The sequence below is a fragment of the Triturus cristatus genome, chromosome 2_1, assembly GCF_964204655.1.
Source record: "Triturus cristatus chromosome 2_1, aTriCri1.1, whole genome shotgun sequence".
Classification (NCBI taxonomy): domain Eukaryota; kingdom Metazoa; phylum Chordata; class Amphibia; order Caudata; family Salamandridae; genus Triturus; species Triturus cristatus.
The window spans coordinates 69,273,554-69,296,236 of NC_140581.1; the positions used below are offsets into that span (position 1 = coordinate 69,273,554).

A 22,683-nucleotide genomic window follows, 5' to 3' on the forward strand; every position below is an offset into this window, starting at 1 on the left:
AAAACATTTCTTTTACATCTTCTGTAAGCTTTATACAAGCCAACTCTCTGGCATTCAGTCATACATGTACACGTGTAAAGGAAATCACAGTTGGTAAAGGACAAGACAATCATTCCGAAGAGAGCCTAACAAGGATCATTGAATTCACAGTGGTTTTTCGGGTGGATCGCCAACACCAAAACCATTGCCTACTACCAAATCTGTGAAATGTATATCTATCAATATACCTGCTTATAGGCTGCACACAGTATACTAATATAAGGCAAGCGCTCATAAACTTGCAACCATCATGCATACAGATATAAAATTACAATTACGTAATGAAATACTCAATCTCTCTAGATGGGGTCTATAAAGAATTATCACATCAGCCTTTGCCAGAGTGGGCGGCCAATGCAATAACTTTTGCCCACTATTGTAATCTGTGAGATTACATGTAACTAAAAATCAGTCTATAGCCTGTAACACCATTAAATAACCAAGTATGACAAGCTTGCTGTCTTTAACATATGATTTTCACAATTAATAAGTTAGACCATCTGCCTTTGTCATAATGTTTAATAATAGGAGCACCAGACCAAAGTCATGGAACATAACATTTCCAGTGCACCAAACAGGCGTATAGCTTGTCACCCTAACCATCTAAGGCTTACAGTTTTGAGAGTAAGCTTTTCCGAAAGACAACCATCAGACATACAGTCATAAAATTAAAAAGGTTTACAAAATACTGTCTATCCAGATATGGACTAATAAAGATTCTTACAGAGCATGCCTTTGATATCCATGATTTATTATATTGAGTGACAAATACATGGTAAATGTGTGAGAATCCATATTACATATATGTAAGCTTTAAAATAGACCAGTAACATTCCAACCTTAAATGTCTAGAGACCTAAAAACATGATTTTCATAATATATATGTCAGGCCTAGTGCCTTCATCATAACATTTAATCATTGACAGTTCAGGCCACTAGTCATAATCACTGGTTTGTCACTATGAACTGCCCAGTCCTGCTTTATCCAGTGTACATTTTGCCACAAGCCAAAACGTGGAATAAAAGTAGTGTTTTAGTCGAAGAACACAAATTTGGCCTATTCACATCCAGTAGCCATAAAAACCAAGATGTGGGTTGAGTCCCTCTCTCAGTAAGACTTCCAATTTCATTTTCACAATGGAAAGAAATTCCATGTAGATTAGTGAAGCAGTCTTGTCACGTTGCAGCTGGGGACACTGCAGCTTTTGCACACGTTACTACATGCCTTTATCTTTGCACAACTCTGTTTATGCGTTTCACATGAGAAATGTCGGATGTGTTCATTCTCTGCTTGTTCCTGGAGTTTAGTCTGAACATTGTGACCAAGGTCAATAAAAAAAGCCCCTTGTTAATAAGTTCTGGTCAGGTCTTAGCACCTAGTTAAAACATGCCAATGCAGCTGCTGCTGGAAACCCGTACTTTTGATATTATGGGTATGTATGTTTAGGTAACACACACTTGGAGAGAGGCCTTTCCAGGGAGAAGAGCAACACACACCTGTAATGTAGAAATGCAATCTATGTCCTAAGGTACGGGGTCTGCTGACAAAGCCCAGAGATCTTCTATTATATAATAATACTTCTTCTTACCATCGGGAGGGAGCATAGGCACTGTAGTCCTTTCTCCATAGTCTTTGTATAATGACTTCTCCCTTTATGATGTATGGCCTTGCTGCAATGGTAACTATATTTGTGTTATGCATTTTTACACCTGTTGTGGCACGTATACTGCATTTTAATGCACGTTAGTTAAAGATAAATATTTTAAACTACCTTCTTGACTTTGTCAGATCTTATTGTGGACAGGTACAAGAATGTGAGCAAAAGGTATGTCTTGTTACAGCGATTCCTGAGAGATCCGGGAGTGTTGCTTCCTGGGGTGTCTAATCATTTGTTTTCTGTATGTGAGGAGGGGCGCGAGTGAGACTCTATAGCTAGTTGGTCCTGAGCTTATGGGCTCTAAGGTGATAGGAAGGCACAGCCCTTATGCACCGAGGTCCCATAATCATGCGCATAGTTCTGTGTATGTGCAGAATCCCTGCAACAGTCTGAAGTGCAAAGGTAATAACCACACTCCTCTCATCTGTGCTACTGCCACTGCTAATTATCATTATCTAAGACAGTGTCATATGTGTGCACATGAAGGTTTACGCTTGGGCAGCTTTCTAAATTAACAAAATGAGCACCTCCATGTGTAGGGTAAGCATTTTGTTTGTAGGAGCCCATACATTTTGCCTAATCAAAATAGGTGCTCCTTAGGTGACCAATATGAGAACGGAGCCAAAGCCTCTCACCAGTAAGTGCTCCTTAAAGTATGTTTTTAGATAAATCTCATAATGACAACAGCTGCAGTATCAGCTAGATCTAACAGGTTTGAAGATGAATGGTATGTAAGTGATGGGATGATACTTGCTGAGGTCATCAGGATCAGGTGTAGGGTTCTTTAGGAGTGGGAGTATGTGGTTTTTCTTGAGAGATTCTTAGAAGATGCTTTGAGTGAGGAAGGTATTAGAAATGGAGAGTACGGGTGAAAGGGAGTTCCCTGAGGGAGCTTTGATGAAGGGTGAGGGTAAGACATTATGGGCCTCATTTACAAAGGCCCTGCCCCACCGGGGTGTCACTTTTAATGATGCTCCAGTGGTGCACATTGCAGTGCCAAATCTACAAGGCTATGTAAAGCCACCTTGCGTGGCTTTTCATGGCCTTGTAGATATGGTGTGAGGCAATGTAACACAAGTCACTGTGTTGACTCACACTGCGATAGAGAGGCGTGCAATGGGTGTTACTGCGAGTGTTACCACGTAACACCCATTGCATTTGACAAATTCCCAGATTTACAATGTTCGGAAAAACAGAGAACACATCAAAAGCTGATGAGAAATAACTTTGTTTCTCCTCATTTTTTCCTGTTTCCATGGGTGCTGCATTTAGAAAAATACAGAATGAGGAAATCGCCTACATTGATTGTTTTTTTGTAGATTGGTGTCCCTTCCTTCACAAAAACAAAATCATTCTCACAATGCAGACACCCTTGCACCATGGTGCAAGGTGCCTGTGTTAGCGCTTGCAGTCCATTGAGCGGCAGCGCAGGGAAAGAGGACAGGAATGAGCCGTAGCTAATAGATACAGCACACTTCTGACCTTTTCTTTTGCTGTAGGGCAGCCCAGCAGGAAGGCTTTCAAAGCTGCTCTATGGCAAAAATATTGTAAATGAGGCCTTATCTTTATAAGAAGTGGCTTTGAGGGGGTTCAATTTGATGGTGAGATCTGACAGAGATAGGAATTTGAGTGTTGCTGGATTTTATGAGAAGGTGCAGGTGCAAGAGATGAAGCAGGGTTGGTGTTGTTGATGGGCTGTTGGATGTTCTGTATTCATTGACTGAAGAATAGGTCAATGGGATTGCATTTTTCTGTGGGATGAGGAACAGGTGGGTCTGGCAGGGTATTAATGCTGTGCTTGATTTTATGCCTTCTTTAGGCTATAGGATCTGGTCAGCTAGCAGCACATTCACAATTAAGGGGAGCAGTTTAGGAGATGTGAGAACCCCACCCAAAGGTATTGCAAGAAAATAAGCTGATTAGAGGGATTGCCACACACTGCAGTGTTTTAGGAACACACCGCCTTAGGATGCTGCAGCTTTCTTCAACCTACGGTTAGCCTTCTCCAGCTTACGTATGATGGTTGGTATTTTAGCAGAGATTAGGAGTGAGTACTCTGTACTACTTTCAGCCAGGGGGCGAACAGTCACTACGATTTCATCCAAGACTCCCGGCAGACCATCAAGCACTCCACTAAGCTCCAGGTACATATTGGCTGCACTGGTCTTGCCAGTAACAATGCTCAGCAAACTGGTGCATTTCCTCAATGAGATGAGGAATTTTTGTAACTTTTTATTCAGCGTCCTTTCTGATTTTAAGTCCTGTTGAAGCTCTTGAATTTCTGCTTTGTTATCCATAATCTTCTGCTCCATGGAACGGATTTCCTTCTTGTGGTATTCAAGTACAGATTCATATGTGAGCGCATGGAGCAGGTATGTATGATACATTTTTGAAGCTTTGCCACCTGCAATTTTTGCATTTCGAATAGCTTCATTTGCTTGACTCATCGCGATCCCACCTAACAGAAATAGAAAAAAGACTACATGTGTATTTGCACACTATAACACTGAAGTGTGTGATTGCATATGAACTATGAGATTATTCAGGCCATGCACTTACCAGTAGACAAAGCATGTAATTGTAGTTTTTAAAAATTTGGCTAAGAGGCACCTTTTAAAAAAAAATTCATATTTTGCTACTAGAATAGCATGCTAAATATTAATATTATAGCAAGCACAAGGAGATGATGGACGGAGTGCTGAAACTTTTCAGACACTCATCCCCAGTCACAGATCTGGGTTGAATCCATCATCGTTCTTTAGCTCACTTCACCACCCCAGTTCAGACATAACTTTGCCTCATGGGAACAGTCCAGCCCAAACTGCCAAGCCATGTCTTCCCTGGACCGGAAACAAGCATCCTGGGACCGGTTTCGGGCTAACAACACTCATCAGCCAGGCTAGCTTGAATCCAGAGGCAAAGTGAGCCAGTGACCCATGTTTGGGCATACCCTGACAAGATGTTTTAATGTCGCAGGTATAATTTGGCAATTCTACGTTACTCTTGTTATGCAGAATTACTTAACAATTCCACAGCTGCACTGGCGGAATTCATCTGCAGTGGAAGGTTTCTATACAGGGCTGGAAGAGGGATGCAAGTTTAATATGCAAAGTTTTTTAAACATAGAGGGTTGGCTCCTGTTTCCAGCCTGTTTAGAAACCACTTATTTACCCGCAGTGATTAGTGCAGAGTATGTAAGGGGTGCGAGGGGAGTGCACTGCTGTGATTTCAAAACAGGGCATGAAGGATGAAGCAGCACCTATCTGTCTGAAAATCACTGCAGATTAACCTGTTTAGAAACCACTGTCCATCGATGCATACCCCTCAGCGCCCGTACATACTCTGCAGTAAACACTGTAGAGTATGTTATGGTGCCAAGGGTTATGCAATGCAGTGCAGCAAGTCTTAGCCCAAATGCATCCTTACAGCCATTGTTTGGACATAAGGGTGCATTTTGAGTTATGAAAATAGTGCCAAAAGCCTATTCTGCCCAGTAGGAATTCTGCGGAATCTTGTGAAATGTTAATGTAATTCTACAGAATCAAACTCTGCCAATTTCAACCACCAATTGCAGGGAGATCTTAGGGATTGTGGGTGCCCTGGGCCAAACATATTTTGTGGGCCCGTCTTCAGGACAGCTTTGGATTAATGATCCAATTTCAGCTCGTTCATGCCCACTTGGCCAGGTCACTGACAGTGCACAGGCACCTCCATCCAGATTCTAAATGTGTTTACAGCTAATATTCAGGGATAGTGGTGTGTATTCTCAATATTGTAACACAACAGCAGCTCACTAATATCAATGCAAATAATCTCTATGACTCCTCCTCCCATTTCTCATTTGTGAGGACTCGTTTTCATATTCAAGAAGCTTTTTTGTAAAGCTGTTGCATGAAACACAAACACATTTCTCTGCAAAATTATGGATTACTGACCTTAGTAAATATTGGATTGTGGAAAACGTCCATAGGTGGACCAATGGAATGCCTTCTCAATTCAGCGCAATGCAAGGCACTGATTTGGGCTAAGCCATCCAGAGCCACTCAAAGCAGGTTTGCCTGGCTTAGGAAACCCCATTTAAAGGTTTGTGTTTCCTTCTGTCGCCTTGGTGTCTTTCTATAGTTATGCCTGGAGAGTTGGTATTTGTCCAGTGTGTGTGTGAGTGTGTGTGGGGGTGTGTGGGTGTGTGGGTGTGTGTGGTTGTGTGTGCATATGTTTGTGAGTTATGTCTTTGCATCTTTGCAGCTGAATATCTGAATGTGTATGTATGTGTTTGAGTATGACCACTGGCTGTGAATATGTCTTCCAGTGTGATCTGCCTGTTTATATGAACGTGTGAGTTTGAAACCAGAGCCCATATTTGGATGGACTTTGCATCTTGTTTGTGTTACTTTTTAAACTCAAATTCAAGATGGCATTTTTAAACTAACACAAATGATGAGTTGTGTTGGCATATGAACAAAGCAATGCTATGCAGTGCAACACTCTGACTCGCATTAATTTGCAATAAATGAGTGATTAATGGAGGGTGCATGTGCATTCCTGTGCATCCACCCCTGGATTCAGAAGCAAATTTGTATCTATCAAGACTTGTAAACATGAATTTACACCTTCTTGAGGATGGCAAATTTAGATCATTATATTTATGTTTCTTCCTTTCTTCCTCTCTGCATCTGTGCTGCATTCTGTGGCACCAAAAACACAGGAAATTCAATTAAGCAAAACATTTGTGCAGGAATGAAATCCTTTCTGCACAAAAACTATAGTACCCACAGCTCACTAACCCTTGATCTAGGGTGCAAGGGTGCCTGCCTTGACGCAATGCTGCAGAAAGGGTGCCTGCCTTGACGCAATGCTGCAGAAAGGGTGCCAGCCTTGACGCAATGCTGCAGAAAGGGTGCCTGCCTTGACGCAATGCTGCAGAAAGGGTGCCTGCCTTGACGCAAGGCTGCAGAAAGGGTGCCTGCCTTGACGCAATGCTGCAGAAAGGGTGCCTGCCTTGACGCAAGGCTGCAGAAAGGGTGCCTGCCTTGACGCAAGGCTGCAGAAAGGGTGCCTGCCTTGACGCAATGCTGCAGAAAGGGTGCCTGCCTTGACGCAAGGCTGCAGAAAGGGTGCCTGCCTTGACGCAAGGCTGCAGAAAGGGTGCCTGCCTTGACGCAAGGCTGCAGAAAGGGTGCCTGCCTTGACGCAAGGCTGCAGAAAGGGTGCCTGCCTTGACGCAAGGCTGCAGAAAGGGTGCAAGCCTTGACGCAATGCTGCAGAAAGGGTGCCTGCCTTGACGCAATGCTGCAGAAAGGGTGCCTGCCTTGAGGCAATGCTGCAGAAAGGGTGCCAGCCTTGACGCAATGCTGCAGAAAGGGTGCCTGCCTTGACGCAATGCTGCAGAAAGGGTGCCTGCCTTGACGCAATGCTGCAGAAAGGGTGCCTGCCTTGACGCAAGGCTGCAGAAAGGGTGCCTGCCTTGACGCAAGGCTGCAGAAAGGGTGCCTGCCTTGACGCAAGGCTGCAGAAAGGGTGCCTGCCTTGACGCAATGCTGCAGAAAGGGTGCCTGCCTTGACGCAAGGCTGCAGAAAGGGTGCCTGCCTTGACGCAATGCTGCAGAAAGGGTGCCTGCCTTGACGCAAGGCTGCAGAAAGGGTGCCTGCCTTGACGCAAGGCTGCAGAAAGGGTGCCTGCCTTGACGCAAGGCTGCAGAAAGGGTGCCTGCCTTGACGCAATGCTGCAGAAAGGGTGCCTGCCTTGACGCAAGGCTGCAGAAAGGGTGCCTGCCTTGACGCAATGCTGCAGAAAGGGTGCCTGCCTTGACGCAAGGCTGCAGAAAGGGTGCCTGCCTTGACGCAAGGCTGCAGAAAGGGTGCCTGCCTTGACGCAATGCTGCAGAAAGGGTGCCTGCCTTGACGCAATGCTGCAGAAAGGGTGCCTGCCTTGACGCAAGGCTGCAGAAAGGGTGCCTGCCTTGACGCAATGCTGCAGAAAGGGTGCCAGCCTTGACGCAATGCTGCAGAAAGGGTGCCTGCCTTGACGCAATGCTGCAGAAAGGGTGCCTGCCTTGACGCAATGCTGCAGAAAGGGTGCCTGCCTTGACGCAAGGCTGCAGAAAGGGTGCCTGCCTTGACGCAATGCTGCAGAAAGGGTGCCTGCCTTGACGCAAGGCTGCAGAAAGGGTGCCTGCCTTGACGCAAGGCTGCAGAAAGGGTGCCTGCCTTGACGCAATGCTGCAGAAAGGGTGCCTGCCTTGACGCAATGCTGCAGAAAGGGTGCCTGCCTTGACGCAAGGCTGCAGAAAGGGTGCCAGCCTTGACGCAATGCTGCAGAAAGGGTGCCTGCCTTGACGCAGTGCTGCAGAAAGGGTGCCTGCCTTGACGCAAGGCTGCAGAAAGGGTGCCTGCCTTGACGCAATGCTGCAGAAAGGGTGCCTGCCTTGACGCAATGCTGCAGAAAGGGTGCCAGCCTTGACGCAATGCTGCAGAAAGGGTGCCTGCCTTGACGCAATGCTGCAGAAAGGGTGCCTGCCTTGACGCAATGCTGCAGAAAGGGTGCCTGCCTTGACGCAATGCTGCAGAAAGGGTGCCTGCCTTGACGCAATGCTGCAGAAAGGGTGCCTGCCTTGACGCAATGCTGCAGAAAGGGTGCCTGCCTTGACGCAAGGCTGCAGAAAGGGTGCCTGCCTTGACGCAAGGCTGCAGAAAGGGTGCCTGCCTTGACGCAATGCTGCAGAAAGGGTGCCTGCCTTGACGCAATGCTGCAGAAAGGGTGCCTGCCTTGACGCAATGCTGCAGAAAGGGTGCCAGCCTTGACGCAATGCTGCAGAAAGGGTGCCAGCACATGAGAGCATTATTGTGCTAGGTATTTTTAGATGTGGCAAGTTAACCTCTTGCCAGTTGCCACAACAACAGCACAACAACCTTTTCTTTCGTTCCATCTGTTGTATAAAATCTTTGTAAATCGGGCCCCGGTGTTTATCCAGGAGTTGTCTGCGACTATGTGATATGAATGTGGGTAATTTCTTTTATGACATTCAATAGGATCCAAGATCAATAAATACCTAAATATAGTCCAGCGAAAGGGATTAACAGCTTGGCTAAGCCCGCCCTCCAGGCGGCCTCTCCATCCTCCTCTGCTTGACCCGCTCTCTTAATAGCATCTTCTGCATTCTTGACGGCTTCCCTTGCTTCTTGCAGTTGTTGTCTGACGAGGGACTCCTGCTCCTGCTGTCCCGAGAGTTTCACTTTGAGAATTCGTTCCCAAGCTCGTAGCAACTTCCTGTAATCGGTCATACGGTTTACTTTCTCTAAGCGCTCTTCCGCATCTCCGCTCAATGCTTTCAATTGTGCCAGGGCCGACTGCTCCGCCTTTGACAGACTTTTGTAGGATGACTCCAGGAGTTCACCGACCTTTTGAATGCCTTGAGGAAGGTCGGTGCTGGCCAGTAAGGTATCAGCAACAGACGACAAGGAATTCAAGCCCCCCACAAAGGCCGGAAGAACAGCCTGCTCATAACTCTCTTGTGTAACAGGAATGGCGCCCAGAATGTGACCCGGAAGCACTGTCCCTAAAAGGGGAGGAGAGAAGAAAAAAGGTTTGAGTCCTATTCAGGAGGAGGATGTTGTGTTGTACAATATTTTTAGATAAGGAGGATGTCAAAATACAAAGGTACTAGTCTACAGCTTGACAACATTTTACAACTAACAAAGCTAGGGCTTTTCGGGCTTCAAAACAGTGCTGGAAATGCAGGGCTCCATCTGGATATGGCAGCTATTGCAAAGCAAGATCCAGTACCCCCGGTAAAATGTGTCACCTTTGTCCTGGTTCTGACACCAGGGCACCTTCAGCAGAGCAGAGAGACTTCTGCATTCAGAGCATTAATTTCCATGGGTGTGGAAGGCCTCTTGATTTCAGCTCCATCTAGGCCCCACATATATTCCTTAATTTAAAGGTCAGCGCCACTCCTTTTGTGTGAGTCTTAGGGCCACATGTACAATGCATTTTAGCAGTTGGAAATAGTTGATCAGACTGTTTCTGACCGCAAAATGTTTTTTCATGAGTTCAAAACACAAACACATTACTGAATCGCAATTTGCATTTGCAATTCGGTATTTGGAAGGGGCGTGTTTAACGCGTCCCTTTCAAATAATGAATCTGAATGGGATATATGAATATTTTCTTACAAAAATTACAGCCGCAAAACGTTCCTATTTTACCAACACCTTAAAGGAGGTGGTAACCATATGCAAATCGGAAAGGGTCCCCAGAGGACCATTTTTCCTTTGAAAACTGTTTTTTTAAATAAGAGCAGGCAGTGGTCCCACAGACCACTGCCGGCTCTTAAAATAATGAATCTGCAAAGTTTCATGCTTCACTTTTTTTAAAGCATCCTGTTTTCCTTTATTTTTCCCTGTGATGGCTGTGATTGTTAATGGGTCACAAATTGCGACCTACCGCTTTAATATACTCAAGAGTTTCATACATAAGGAAAACAAACATCCTAATTGTGATTGGAATGGTATCGCAATTAGGAAATCAGTATTCCTAATTTTGATACATCTGGCCATAAGTCTTGGCTGGGGGCTCACTGGAGCTTTAATATCTTTAACATCTTGATGCCAGGAAGCAAACACAATCAGCTACTCTTTTCACAGGTAGTGAAGAGATAAACTGTGATTTGGGAGCATCTTTTGTGTTTTCAAAGCTTGATGTGAACATTTATGCATGCAGTTTAAGACTGTCAGATAAAACTATGATTGGGGCATATTTTCAATTTTCAAAGCTGTGTATGAAAGTTATGGATGATCTATAAGGATGTCAGATAAGCATTTACCATTAAGGGCCTGATTACAATGTCGTTTGGAAACCGTCTCGAACAAATTGGTTCCGGACTTGTTACCAAATGAATCGGGTCCCGTGAATCCGGCTGACCGATTACGATGCCTTCCAACATCGTTTGGTTGGACTTGCATTGACTTCAATGGGAGTCTGTGTCCCGAATGCAAACACAGGCTTCCAATGAGAAACGTAGTGATAGGGGAAAACCTTGTACCCTGTGGCAGGCACCCCATGGTGCCTGGCACATTTTGCATGGTTGGGAAGAGGGGTCCCTTGGGTACCCCCACGGGCCACATTCGGAAGCCTTCGGGTAAAGGGGAACCCAGAACAAACCCTCACAGTCTGATTCCGAAAGCCGTTTTGGATTGGGCAAACCAAATCGGAATCGCTGTCTGAATTGGTCAACGTAATTGCTCGTCTGGAAACCGTGTCAATAGAGCTGTACGATTCGGCTCTGGTAGACTCGGGCTGTCTGGTTGCCTTTCGGAACCGATTCAGTTTGCTCAAACGGTTTTCATGCATCGTAATCAGTCGTTGGGAAAACTGTACAATTTGGTAGAAAACAAGGGTTTAGAATAGGATTCGACAATACCAAATCCCATCAGGAGCCCTTCCTAACAACATCATAGTCGGCCCCTGAGTCTTTATAACTCTCCAAAGGAGTTCATTTTAGCAACAGTGAAATAGCAAAACATTGAGAAAAAATGAGAAGTCTCCAAAGCTATGATTTGCTTTTTAAATGTAGCTCATAGAGACCAGTCCATAAAAATCAATAACTGGTGGAACTTGTGTCACACAAGGATTTCTGCTACAGAGCCAGTAACTTGCTAAGCTTTCTGCATAAAACGCAAATATGTGTCCTATATACTAAATGATGGTTCTTTCAATTTTGTGATGAGTTAAACTGGTTATCAGACTGCGTACTGATTTCGGCAATAATGGCATTAAACACCACAGGTATCTTATTAATTTCATTCCACATAACTTGCATGGGACCCAAAGTTCTTTGCAGCAGATGAATTAGTCCCACATGCTATTTAAAAATGCAGCAGGTTTTTGACAATTATACAAGCCTGAGCAGGTTAACTATCGCAATTTTCCTTTTTTTTCAAAAATAATAATAATAATTGGAAATCAGGTAATACAAATTTACATTATCCAATTATTCTTACATTTGTTTTGCATTTGAACCATTATTCTCGTTGTTAAATTCCTCTAAATTGACATTTCTATTTACATCTTTACACATTTACACATATTTACATCTATCTACACAGCGTTCTATTCTACTATCATTTGCTTCCAAGTCATTAGTGGATCCCATATTTTCATTCCTTTCTGCTTAGTTCAATATCCTATGGACCCATTGATGATACATAGGTGGTTCCTTATCCTTCCAGACCCTGGCAACCAACAATCTTGCTACTGCAACCGTTATAAATAGGAAATCCCTCTGTGGAGTATCTGATTCCATCCTATTATCGTAACCTAACAGCATCTGTGTTGCTGTAATTTGCATTCCTATATTCATCACTTGAAGCCAGAACTTCTCTATATCTGTTTTAAGTTCATCTAGTTTCCCACAATAATAAAACATATGGATACTGTCTACCGGACTATTTTAGCACCTTGGGCATTAATCTGTCTCGCTCATACCCCAACCGAACAAATTCGCTGGCGTATAATAAAGATCGTACAAGGTTTTATATTGTTGCGCTTTTAAGTTTAATGACAGCAAAACCCTGTTCCCTATTTCTAATATCCTATCCACGTCTACCTCCCCATCTACAAGTTTTTCCGCCCATTTCTTCTCTATTTTTTCCATGTCATCTGCTAATTTCGGTGACAATTCCAAGTAAAAATCCCTAATCCTGCTGTTTCAACATCTCATTGATCTCAGCATAGGTACCTCATCCACATAAAAAGTTCCCCTAGCAAAGCCCGTAATACGATGGTGTATCTGTATATATTTGAAGCAGGAACTTCTGCTTAGGCCAAACCCTTGAACAAGCTCCAGAAAGGTTAGTTGTTCGTGATTGTTAAACAAATCTGCCGCCTTCACGATCCCCGCCTGTTCCCATTGCCTGGCCACTACATCATGAAATGCATATGGAAGAAAATCTGAGTGCCACACTGAAGTATATTTATTATATCTAGGGATTTGACAGTGCTCCATCACCCTTTCCCAAATTTGTATTGCCCCCTGAAAAACACTTATATCGAATTCTCTTACTGTAAATAGGTTTAGATTGTCTTTGGAAAAGACCTTCTGACTCTTTCCCCAGCGCCAGCCGATATATGTTAGGTAGCTTAAATCTTTCATCCCGACCAATTTCGGAAAAATAAAGCGTGCCAAGATGCCAGCCCAGAGAATATGTCCTATGGATTAGACAGTAATATACCAGGAAATGCTTGTTTGGTACAACTTTCTAGGTGTACTACTAGTTCATGCGAGGAATACATCTCTGAACATGAGGGATTATGCATGAGATGTCATTGCAGTGCAGCGCAGCAAGGTATCTTGCTGCACTACACTGTGTGACAGGGAAATGGCAGGAATGTGCCATATTTAAGGCTATATGGTACATTGTTGTACATTCCCTTTTCACAGACTAGCACCACCTCAGGCATCCTTGCACCATGGCATAAGGGTGTCTGTGTTACATGCATGATTGTTTTTGCTCAGAAAGGGACACCTTCCTGAGCAAAAACAATCCTGGGAGGCAGATTCCTCGTTCTATGTGTGCTGGACACATAGAAAGAGGTAGAAACAAGGAGAAATAGAGATAGTTCTCCTTGTTACGCCTCTCCTGAGAAGGTGTCAGATTTTGGTGCAGCCCCAGGTTTACAAGTTCTTATAAATCTAGAGATGCGTCAAAATCTATGGGAGTTGTATAGAAAAACCCATGCAATGCCCTTGGAGTGCCTACCCAGTGAAAAGTAATGCAACACAGAAATTTGCTCTGTATTGAGTTACTCCAGATTTCTGAAGTCACTCAGATGCACACAAAATGGCTTTGTGTGGTTTCAGAAATTTGACTTAGAGGTTTGCATCAAACATGTACTGCGTTGCATGGTGCAAATGTAACACAACCCTCCCATATATAAGTAATATCGTTTTTTTGTAAATTTGACCAGTGTATTTACCACTGACAATTTATGAACTCATATTCAGTCAAATTCTTTTCATTTATTAAATAAAGCATATTACCATAAAGAAATGCGGGAACCCAATTTAAAGTAGCTACACAAGAGTACAGATATGTAGAATGAGTGGTTAGGTGGAGCTTTCAAAGGGTCTATGATGCACAGAGTTGGACTGTCTAGCTCAATTGTCAGTATAACATAATTAATTACCTGGTATTTAATCCCTGAGGTGAACCTTCATAGAGTATTTATGCACATTTGACATGTGAAGTCACTAACCTGTGATCACGGTTAGAAGAAAGGAACAGAGTTGTGTGGAATCCATGCCTTTACTTGGTTTCACGCAGCTGGTGAAATATCAGCATCTGAAAGAAATCAAGAACATTATTTTTGTCAATGAGGTCAAGAATTCATGCAGTGGCATCTTAGGGGTAAGTATTTCTATACATTATAACATTATAGAAATATATATATATATACAGTTATATATATATATATATATATATATATATATATTCACTGAAAAAACCATAGGTTTCAGGGGTGTTATAGTTAGCTGGACTTTTCACTTGTACAAAACCATTGAAATTCCCCCGTTATAGTTAGTTCAGCTAACTATAACTCGCGCGCCCGCAATGCACTGCTGATGACATCACATATTACATCACTCATGACATGGTCAGTGACATCACTCATGACATCACTGATGACATCTCAAATGACATCACTGATGACATCACTGATGACATCATCCAGTGAATGTGTGTTTTTCTGAAAATTAAATATGTTTTATATATGTATATCTCAAGGTCGATGGAAGAATAAATGGGTATATAAGTGTCTAAATGGATGATTTGTTTTTGAAAAATTGATTGTGTAACTGACTGATTAAGTGTATCATAGTGAATACATGGCTTAGTGAGTAATGTTTAAATATGTAAATATCTGTATCAGTCTCTCACTTTGTGTATAAGTGGCTGCATGGGTTGGTGAGTAGCTACATGGGTGTCTATATAGGTTATTAGTTGGTTTTTTGAGTATCAGTCTGAGTGTCTGCATGGTTCGGTGGGGGGTATTACGTAGTGCATAGGTGCATGAATGAGTGACTCACTGTTTGTATGTGTTGAACACAGCATGTGTGCAGGACTGTATGGGTTGATGAGTGTGTGTATGGGTGTGTTAGTGAGTGAATGACTGTCTCAATAGTGTCTTTATGAGTAACTACATATGTTTTAAACTAGTATATGTGACTATTGGTGTATATATGTGAGTATATGTGAGAGTGAGAGATTGAAAGAGTTCCTGTATGAATAAGTATGTGTTTCTATAAGTGATTGTTTAAAAGACTAAGTATGTGTAAGTTTCCGTAGAAGTAAGTATGGTGGTGTGTGTATAACTGTATATGCAAGTAAATGTATGTTTGATTCTTTATTAGCATGAGTGACTATGTGTGTGAGTAACTCTATGGATGAGTGGCATTGTGTAACAGGATGTATAGGTGTATGAGTACATATGATGAGTGAGTACATGTATGAGTGACTGTATAGGACTGTTGGTGAATGAGTGGATGTGTATGTGGATCTTAGAATTACTGAAGAGGTTGTTGTAACTGGTATTGGTATGTCCATTGTTTTGAAAATTTTAGTCTCTATTTTTGAATGTGTGTATCAAAGGTTATATTAGGGTGAGAGGAGGTCTGCCACTCTATCACAAGGATGATGTCATCAGTGATGTCATGAGTGATGTCATTTGAGATGTCATGAGTGATGTCACTGAACATGTCATGAGTGATGTAATATGTGACGTCATCAGCAGTGCATTGCGGGCGCGCGAGTTATAGTTAGCTGAACTAACTATAACGGGGGAATTTCAATGGTTTTGTACAAGTGAAAAGTCCAGCTAACTATAACACCCCTGAAACCTATGGTTTTTTCAGTGAATTTCTGAGGTTTTTTAAATGCTAATTCCTAACTATAACGTGCCTGAAACCTATGGTTTTTTCTGTGAATTTCAAAGGTTTTTTAAATGCTAATTTCTAACTATGCCTACAGAGATAGGACATGTGAAGAAAGAAGAAAAAATGCACAGAAAGAAACAAAAGAAGTGCAGAAAGAAGCAACAGAAGTCCTCAAATACGAAGATAAGTGCAGGAAGAAGGATAACGTGCAGAAAGAACAAAAAGAAGAGCAGAAAGAAGCCTTGTTGCAAAATCATCCTGTACCCTCAACTTTTTCAGACGGATACTGGTGGTAACTGAGTCTGACTAACCAGTCCTAGAGCCAGTGCTATGTTAAAAGACACTTAGAATACAGTGAAAACACCTACATACACTAGGGAACATTATGCGTTGGGGTCCCCCTGTGATTAGCATGACCTCCTCTGTAAGCCCCTAGTGTATAATAGGGCATGGGGATTAAAACTACCTCTTAAAACAGGCCACAGGGCGTTTTTGCACACGTTAACTCAGGCCCCGTCCCCTCCCTTCACCACTGTGTAAACACGCCCTGTGTCCATTTTTAGTTGGGAGATTAAGTTCATTTGAATCCTGAGGGTCCCTAGGGTCCAACTAGCCCACTAGGTACCTCCAGTAAGTGCCACAGAGCTGCGTTGCAGAGAGGTGTAAAAAGTGGCACGGCCTGGACCACCTCTCTGCAATGCAGCTCAGTGGCGCTTACTGGAAGCACTTGGTGGGCTAGTTAGCCCCCAGGGGCCCTCAGTATTGAAGGGAAATTATATCCCCAATTTAAAACGTGCCATAGTGCGTGTTTGCACACGTCACCTCAGGCCCCGTCCCCTCCCTTCACCACTGTGTAAACGCACCCTGTGGCTGTTCTAAGTTGAGAGATTACGTCCCCCTGAATCCTAAGGGTCCCTAGGGTCAAACTAGACCACTAGGTACCTCCAGTAAGCGCCACAGAGCTGCGTTGCAGAGAGGTGTAAAAAGGGGCTTGGCCTCAGAACACCTGGCTGCAGCGCAGCTCCCTGGCGCATACTGGAGATGCCTGTTGGGGGCGCGTTTGCAGAGTGCTGCACGGAGGGGGCATGGCCTCCGGCACGATGCCAGTCTTTTATTTATTTTAGTTTTTTAAGAAGGGGGGCTGTTTGGTTCCCCTTCTTATTCTAATTTATTGGCCCTGATGACCCCATCCCCCAGGGCCAGTCTCCTAATTATATTTTTTGGACCCCAATCCCCAGGGCCGGCCACTGTTTTTTATTATTTTTAAAAAATATATATTTATAGACACACCTAGGACATGCTGGACAAACCGTACGTACCTATCACCATGACGATTTGCGTGATATTCATTAAAAGGCGACTATGCATGCAATGAATCCACGTGGAATGTATTTACACCACTAGTGAAGCTCTGACATGTCTGATGCCCTACCGTGCCTAATCCTGGTAGACACCCTTGTCGTTTATTTATACAAACATGGGTAGCTATTGACGGGCACATTTAATACACATGCACACCAAGCCATTCAAAGGGGATTCGACAAAAATTCGACCAAAACTATGCAAGAAACCCCCCTCAAGGGTAATAAAACACACATCCACTGCCGGATGTGTAATACTTTTTATTTTACTCTCTGGAAAGGGGACGAACATCACTTGAGAGTCACAGCGTGCTCCTGACAGAGCCCAATGCTGTGTTACACCCACCATTGCCTGCCGAGTGCCACACACCTCTGTGTTGTATTCCACTAGCTAGTGCATATGCTATGACACTCTCTAGCCCATGTGCACTGTAACACCACCCCGTGAATATGTCATGCCACACTTGTCTTCGCACGGGTTATATTGCCCCATCTAACGTGCCTTTCTCGATGCCTATGTTATAACGCACAGTGCTATGCCATACATATTACAATCTGGGATCCATATCTTTGTCACTGTGCATATGCAACGTTACACTCCCCAGCACATATTTTATATTACAACTTTAGAGACTAGTTAGGTTACACAACACTGCCCTGTGCATATTACACTCCAAGGCGCATATCGCATAGCACGCGCTAGTGCCTGTGCTATCTCGCGCTCTCCAATGAATCTGTCATTGCGCACAATGTATTGCATATTATATTTCACGCCCGGTTCATCTTATATCACACTTTTTGGTGCATAGACTATATCTAGTTTTCATTTTCAATCGTGCTCTCAGGACTATGTTCTATATAACACTGTGTTCACCTACCCTTTTCACGGGCATTACATTTTGCGATAGGGGGTGGAGGGTCAGGGGGTGTTTCTGCCAAGTGAGCCCGGAGTCACAGTCACAAACGTCCTCTTCTTCCTGAATAAAAGTGAGATTATGCTGCATACTTGTTCATATTTTAAGTAGTTCGCACAGACACAATGTTTTAAAAACAATAAAGTTCCTAATACCCGCCTTCTCTGAACAGTTAGCTTGCTGCCCCATCCCCTTCCTCCCTATCCTCTGTTGTGTGAATCCATGGACTAGCCTCCTCCCTCCTGCCATGCATGGTCTGATGTGCTGCCACTGCCCTCAATTTAGTATGATGTACCAGTCCACTCCTCCTGCCCTCCATTGCCCAATTCTATGCCCCATCATTGACCTCCTGCTTAAACTCTGTGCTTAGCTTGCTGCCCCTATTCTCCTTCCCCCTGCCCTCCGATGTCTTTGTGCATGCCCCTGCTCCATCCTTTTTGCCCACCATGTCCCATGGACCTGCCACTCCTATCTACTCTGAGTGTTCGGTTGAGCTGCCACTCCCCTCCCACCTGCCTAGCATTGTCAGATGACTGTAACCTGTCCCTGCCACCTCCACCCTGCCTGTCCACATGCCATGCCCCTATCCTCTTCCTCCTGTCCTACATGGTCCATTGTACTGCCACACCCTTCTGCCCTCCCTGGTCTGTTGTGCTGCAACTGCTCCTCCTGCCTGCCCCGTGTGGTCTGTTGTGAGGTCCCTTCCCCTGAACTTTCTTGTCTGTGCAGAGGTCCTGACCCTCCCTTCTATCCTCCATCGTCCTTTGTGCATGCCCCTCCACCCTCCTTCTTGCCCATCATAGCCATTGTGCTGCCACTAACCCTCCCACTTGCCATGCATGGTCTTCTGTGCTGCCATGGCCCCTCCCACCTTCCCTGTGTGGTCAGTTAGCTGCCCCTGACCCCCTCCCACCTCCCTCCATGGTCTGTGTGTATGCCATCACAGTCTCACTGTTGCTCTTCATGGTGTGTCTTGCTTCTAGTGCCCATCCTGCCTGACCTCCATGGCTATCTTGCTGCTCCTGCCCTGCCCCCTTGCCCCCAGCCCTACTCCCTCCCTCCTGGCTTGTCTGTTCCATTGTAATGCCCCTGATCCGTCCCTCCTGCCCATTATGGTCTGTTATGCTGCAGCTTTCTCTCCTGTCTGTCTATTATGGTCAGCTAGCTACCATTGCCTCTTGCCCCTCTGTTCTCTGTTGTCCATGTGCATGGTCCTGTCCCCTCCCTCTTGCTTTCTATGGATTGTTGTGCTGCACTCCCGTCCTGCATGCCCTGTGTGGTGTATTGTGCTGCTGCAAACCCTGATGCCTGCCCTGCAGGGTCAGTTTGGTGCACCTCTCCATGTCCCTCCTGTCCTCTGTTATCCAAGTCCATGTCCCTATCCCATTTCCTTCCATGATCCAATGTACCATACTTGCGAACATTTTGAACTTGGTAAGAGGGAGATTTTGAAAAAAAACTGGGGTATTGATTTTCCCCTTTGAGTTACATTGAAAAAGAGGATATTGTAGACAGGAGACAGATCAAATAAAGCTTAAAAACATTGGACGTTTCCTGGCTGAATCGGGTCTGTTGGCATGTATGGTTGTACTACCATTGCCTCTTCCTTCTGCCCACAATGGTCTATTACATTGCCACAGCCTTGAAGGAGGGTAGATTTTGTATCACAGGGGGCCCCTGACCCGTTCTGTCCACACCTGAAGTATGAGACCCTTGTCCTTGCCCTGCCAGCTGCATTTGTAGGCCGTATTAAATTGACCAGCGGGTCCTGTGTTGCTATATAATTATCCTGAGACATCCTTACCACTCAGCCAGCATAGAACCCCTGTGTAGGCCCTTCTGTTCAATATGTAGGCCTCTTTGTTAAATTGACCATATCTCTGCAATTTTAGTGTATAGCAGTCTGAAGGCAGGTCTGCGAGGCCTTCTGATCCAAACTAGTAGCCCCCACCCTACCCGAGTGCTCCGTGCTCGGTATCAAAGTTCAACATCCCCCTGAAGCTGTCGACATACAGTAGGCTGCATCCTGGACTGGTACTTGCTTCCTGGGCAGGTTTCCCGCTTTTAAGGAAGTGGCAACCGCAGAGCGTCAAGTTAGGAGAACTGAGGAGATTTTATACATGAATATATTGAATTCCCGTACAATACCCATTATTTTCTGCTTGCTCTATGGAACTTACGATAAGCGATTGGCCTGAGAGACTGACCTTTTCACCCAGTCCATTGTCAGCATTAAGTGGGTAAATGACGAAATGTCTGGTAAAATCTGCAGACGAAGCTTTTGGGTAGCATACGTAGGTAGATGTAGCGTGCAAAGGAGCCCACAAAATGATATAAAAAGGGAGCACCCACAGATATCGACGGACTACCTCGCCGTCTGTATGTAGGTTAACAGGCAGTGCAGGTTTTCCCCAAGAGCTGGGAGCTCTTGTCTTCCTTTGCTTAAAATGTCTTGCTCTGCTTTGCTTGAAGTATCTTATTCTATTTTACCTATATGAAATGTCATGTTATGTTTAACCATTGTTCTCTTTACTTTTGCATTTAAAAGATTTTGTATTGTAATTGCAGGAATGCTTGCTCTAAGAGTAAACGTGAGTGTTCCTAGGTAACATTTTCCTTGGTGTAACTTGTTTCTCATGATGCATTTATAGATGTGTTTTCTCTCTCTCTCTGTCAGTACATTAATTGAGATACAGAGAATATTATGACAGCTGTATGATTATCTGGATTCTGTATTTTGTACTTTATGTCTCTATTCTGCGGTTTCTTTGAAGTTGCATCTTCTCATTAAACTGCCATTGTATTCTGCCTCCAATTCCATGTCTCATATGTCTGTTTTCTTCATTTTTGGAGCAAGCGTTCCTAGGCACCCCGGCTCAAATTAAGGTGCCCCTTTTGTCCCTGACTCATTCTCCTGCTCAGTTCTGTGGTGGCTCCCGGGGATCTGGGGACCGCCCCTAGCTTCCTTGACCCGTAATAGATCTTCCCTCCAACAGCCTCTCTTGCAAGTCCTGTATTGTTGGTTTGTTGCCCCTGCCCCCCTTTCCACTGCCCTCCATAGTCTGTTGTGCTTCCACGGCCCTTCCTGCCTGCTCAGTGTGGTTAAATTGTTGCCTTTGCACCCTCCTACCTGCCTTCAATTTTCAGAGTCCGTGCCCCTGGCCTCTGCCTCTCAACAGTATCCTAATGAACAACTAGATTGCTAACATTCTATATTTATTACAAAAGTGTGGAACGCCTGACATCATCTTGATGTAATCAAAACTGTAATACCTAGAGCATTTCCTTTAGAAATTACATATATGAGAGGGTCTTATTGGCATCAAAATTATGGTTAGTGCTCTAAAAGACTAAAATAAGGACATATTTTCTGAGTTTTCAAATAGCGACAAAGCACTTTTAAATTATTTGTTATCTTTATGTTTTTTTATCCAGTTGACCACTTGATTAAATGTTGCACTTAGGGGAGAGGATGTGGTGTTACTTCCTGAACTGCAGACTTTGCAACTGGGGAACCAGGTTGAAGTTTCTGCTTCAGATCGACATTCTGTGATTCTGGTCAAATCACTTAGTCTCCCCATGTCTACAACCAAAATGAATTTGTTCTTGTGTGATGTAACCAATGCTCATGTAAAGCACTCCAATACCTGACAAGTCTGCACTATATAACACTGCAAAAACACAAAATAATAAGTGTTTTGCACACACCTGTCATTGGGCTATATTTGGGCTACATCTGGGTGATTTTGGGCTACATTTGGGCTCTTTTGTCTCCGGTGGCCATCTTGGGAGATTTATTTGTTATGAAGTTTCCTAATTTCCTCATGTACTGCAGTCTCCTCAGTAGGAAATGCTTTCAGTTTTTTACTTTGATTCCATCATGAAGGTATTCAGATATGTCACACATTTGCCATAAATTCTGAATGTTAGCACTCTAGTTGCTCATTAGATCACTGTAGTAAAACTACTGCACCATGGAAGTCTGCTCCTGGTATTAAAAGTGCATGTTTCAGTCTGCATGTCAGAATTTTTTAATGAAATAGAAGAGGATTTGAGAAGTCACTCAAAATGTGCCCTCATTTTCTTTCTTCAGCATTAATCATAATTTCTATGGCAAAATGAACCTCCTCATTGTGTTCCTTTTTAAATTAAATGTTTTAAGTGTTACCAGTTTATTCCAATCAAGATGGCTTCAGGTGTGCCATACTTTTGTCATAATGAAGACAGTAAGCGCTCTAGTTGTTTTTAAGAACATTCTGGGACATTCTGTCATTGGGCTATACCTCGGCTACATCTGGGTGATATTTGGGCTACATTTGGGCTCTTTTGTCTCTGGTGGCCATCTTGGGAGACTTATTTGTTATGAAGTTTCCTAATTTCCTCATTTACTGCAGTCTTCTCAATAGGAAATACTTTCAGTTTTTTACTTTGATTCCATCAAGAAGGCATTCAGATGTGTCACACATTTGCCATAAATTCAGAATGTTAGCACTCTTTTTGCTCATTAGATCACTGTAGTAAAGCTACTGCTCACCAGGGAAAACTGCTGCTAGTATTTAAAGTGCATGTTTCAGTCTGCATGTCAGAATTTTTTAATGAAATAGAAGAGGATTTGAGAAGTCACTCAAAATGAGCCCTAATTTTTCTTTCTGCAGCACTAATCATACTTTTTATGGAAAAATGAACCCCCTCATTTTGTTCCTTTTTAAATTAAATGTTTTAAGAGTTACCACTTTAATCCAAGCAAGATGGCTTCAGGTGTGCCATACGTTTATCATAA

The 22,683-nt window shown here is 43.7% G+C and overlaps 1 protein-coding gene across 1 annotated transcript in view; it reads right to left on the reverse strand.

Annotated features, from left to right (window-relative positions):
• Window positions 1-769: 769 nt before the first annotated feature.
• LOC146863755 (uncharacterized) overlaps window positions 770-22,683 on the reverse strand; it is a 52,444-nt gene continuing 30,530 nt past the window's right edge. Inside the window, exons 2-4 of the mRNA XM_085627902.1 lie at window positions 13,951-14,036; window positions 8,747-9,253; window positions 770-4,155 (exon numbers count right to left, since the gene is read on the reverse strand). Coding sequence (XP_085484028.1) covers window positions 3,662-4,155; window positions 8,747-9,253; window positions 13,951-13,996 — 1,047 coding nt within the window. The 5' untranslated portion in view covers window positions 13,997-14,036 and the 3' untranslated portion in view covers window positions 770-3,661. The remainder of the gene's footprint in view (window positions 4,156-8,746; window positions 9,254-13,950; window positions 14,037-22,683) is intronic.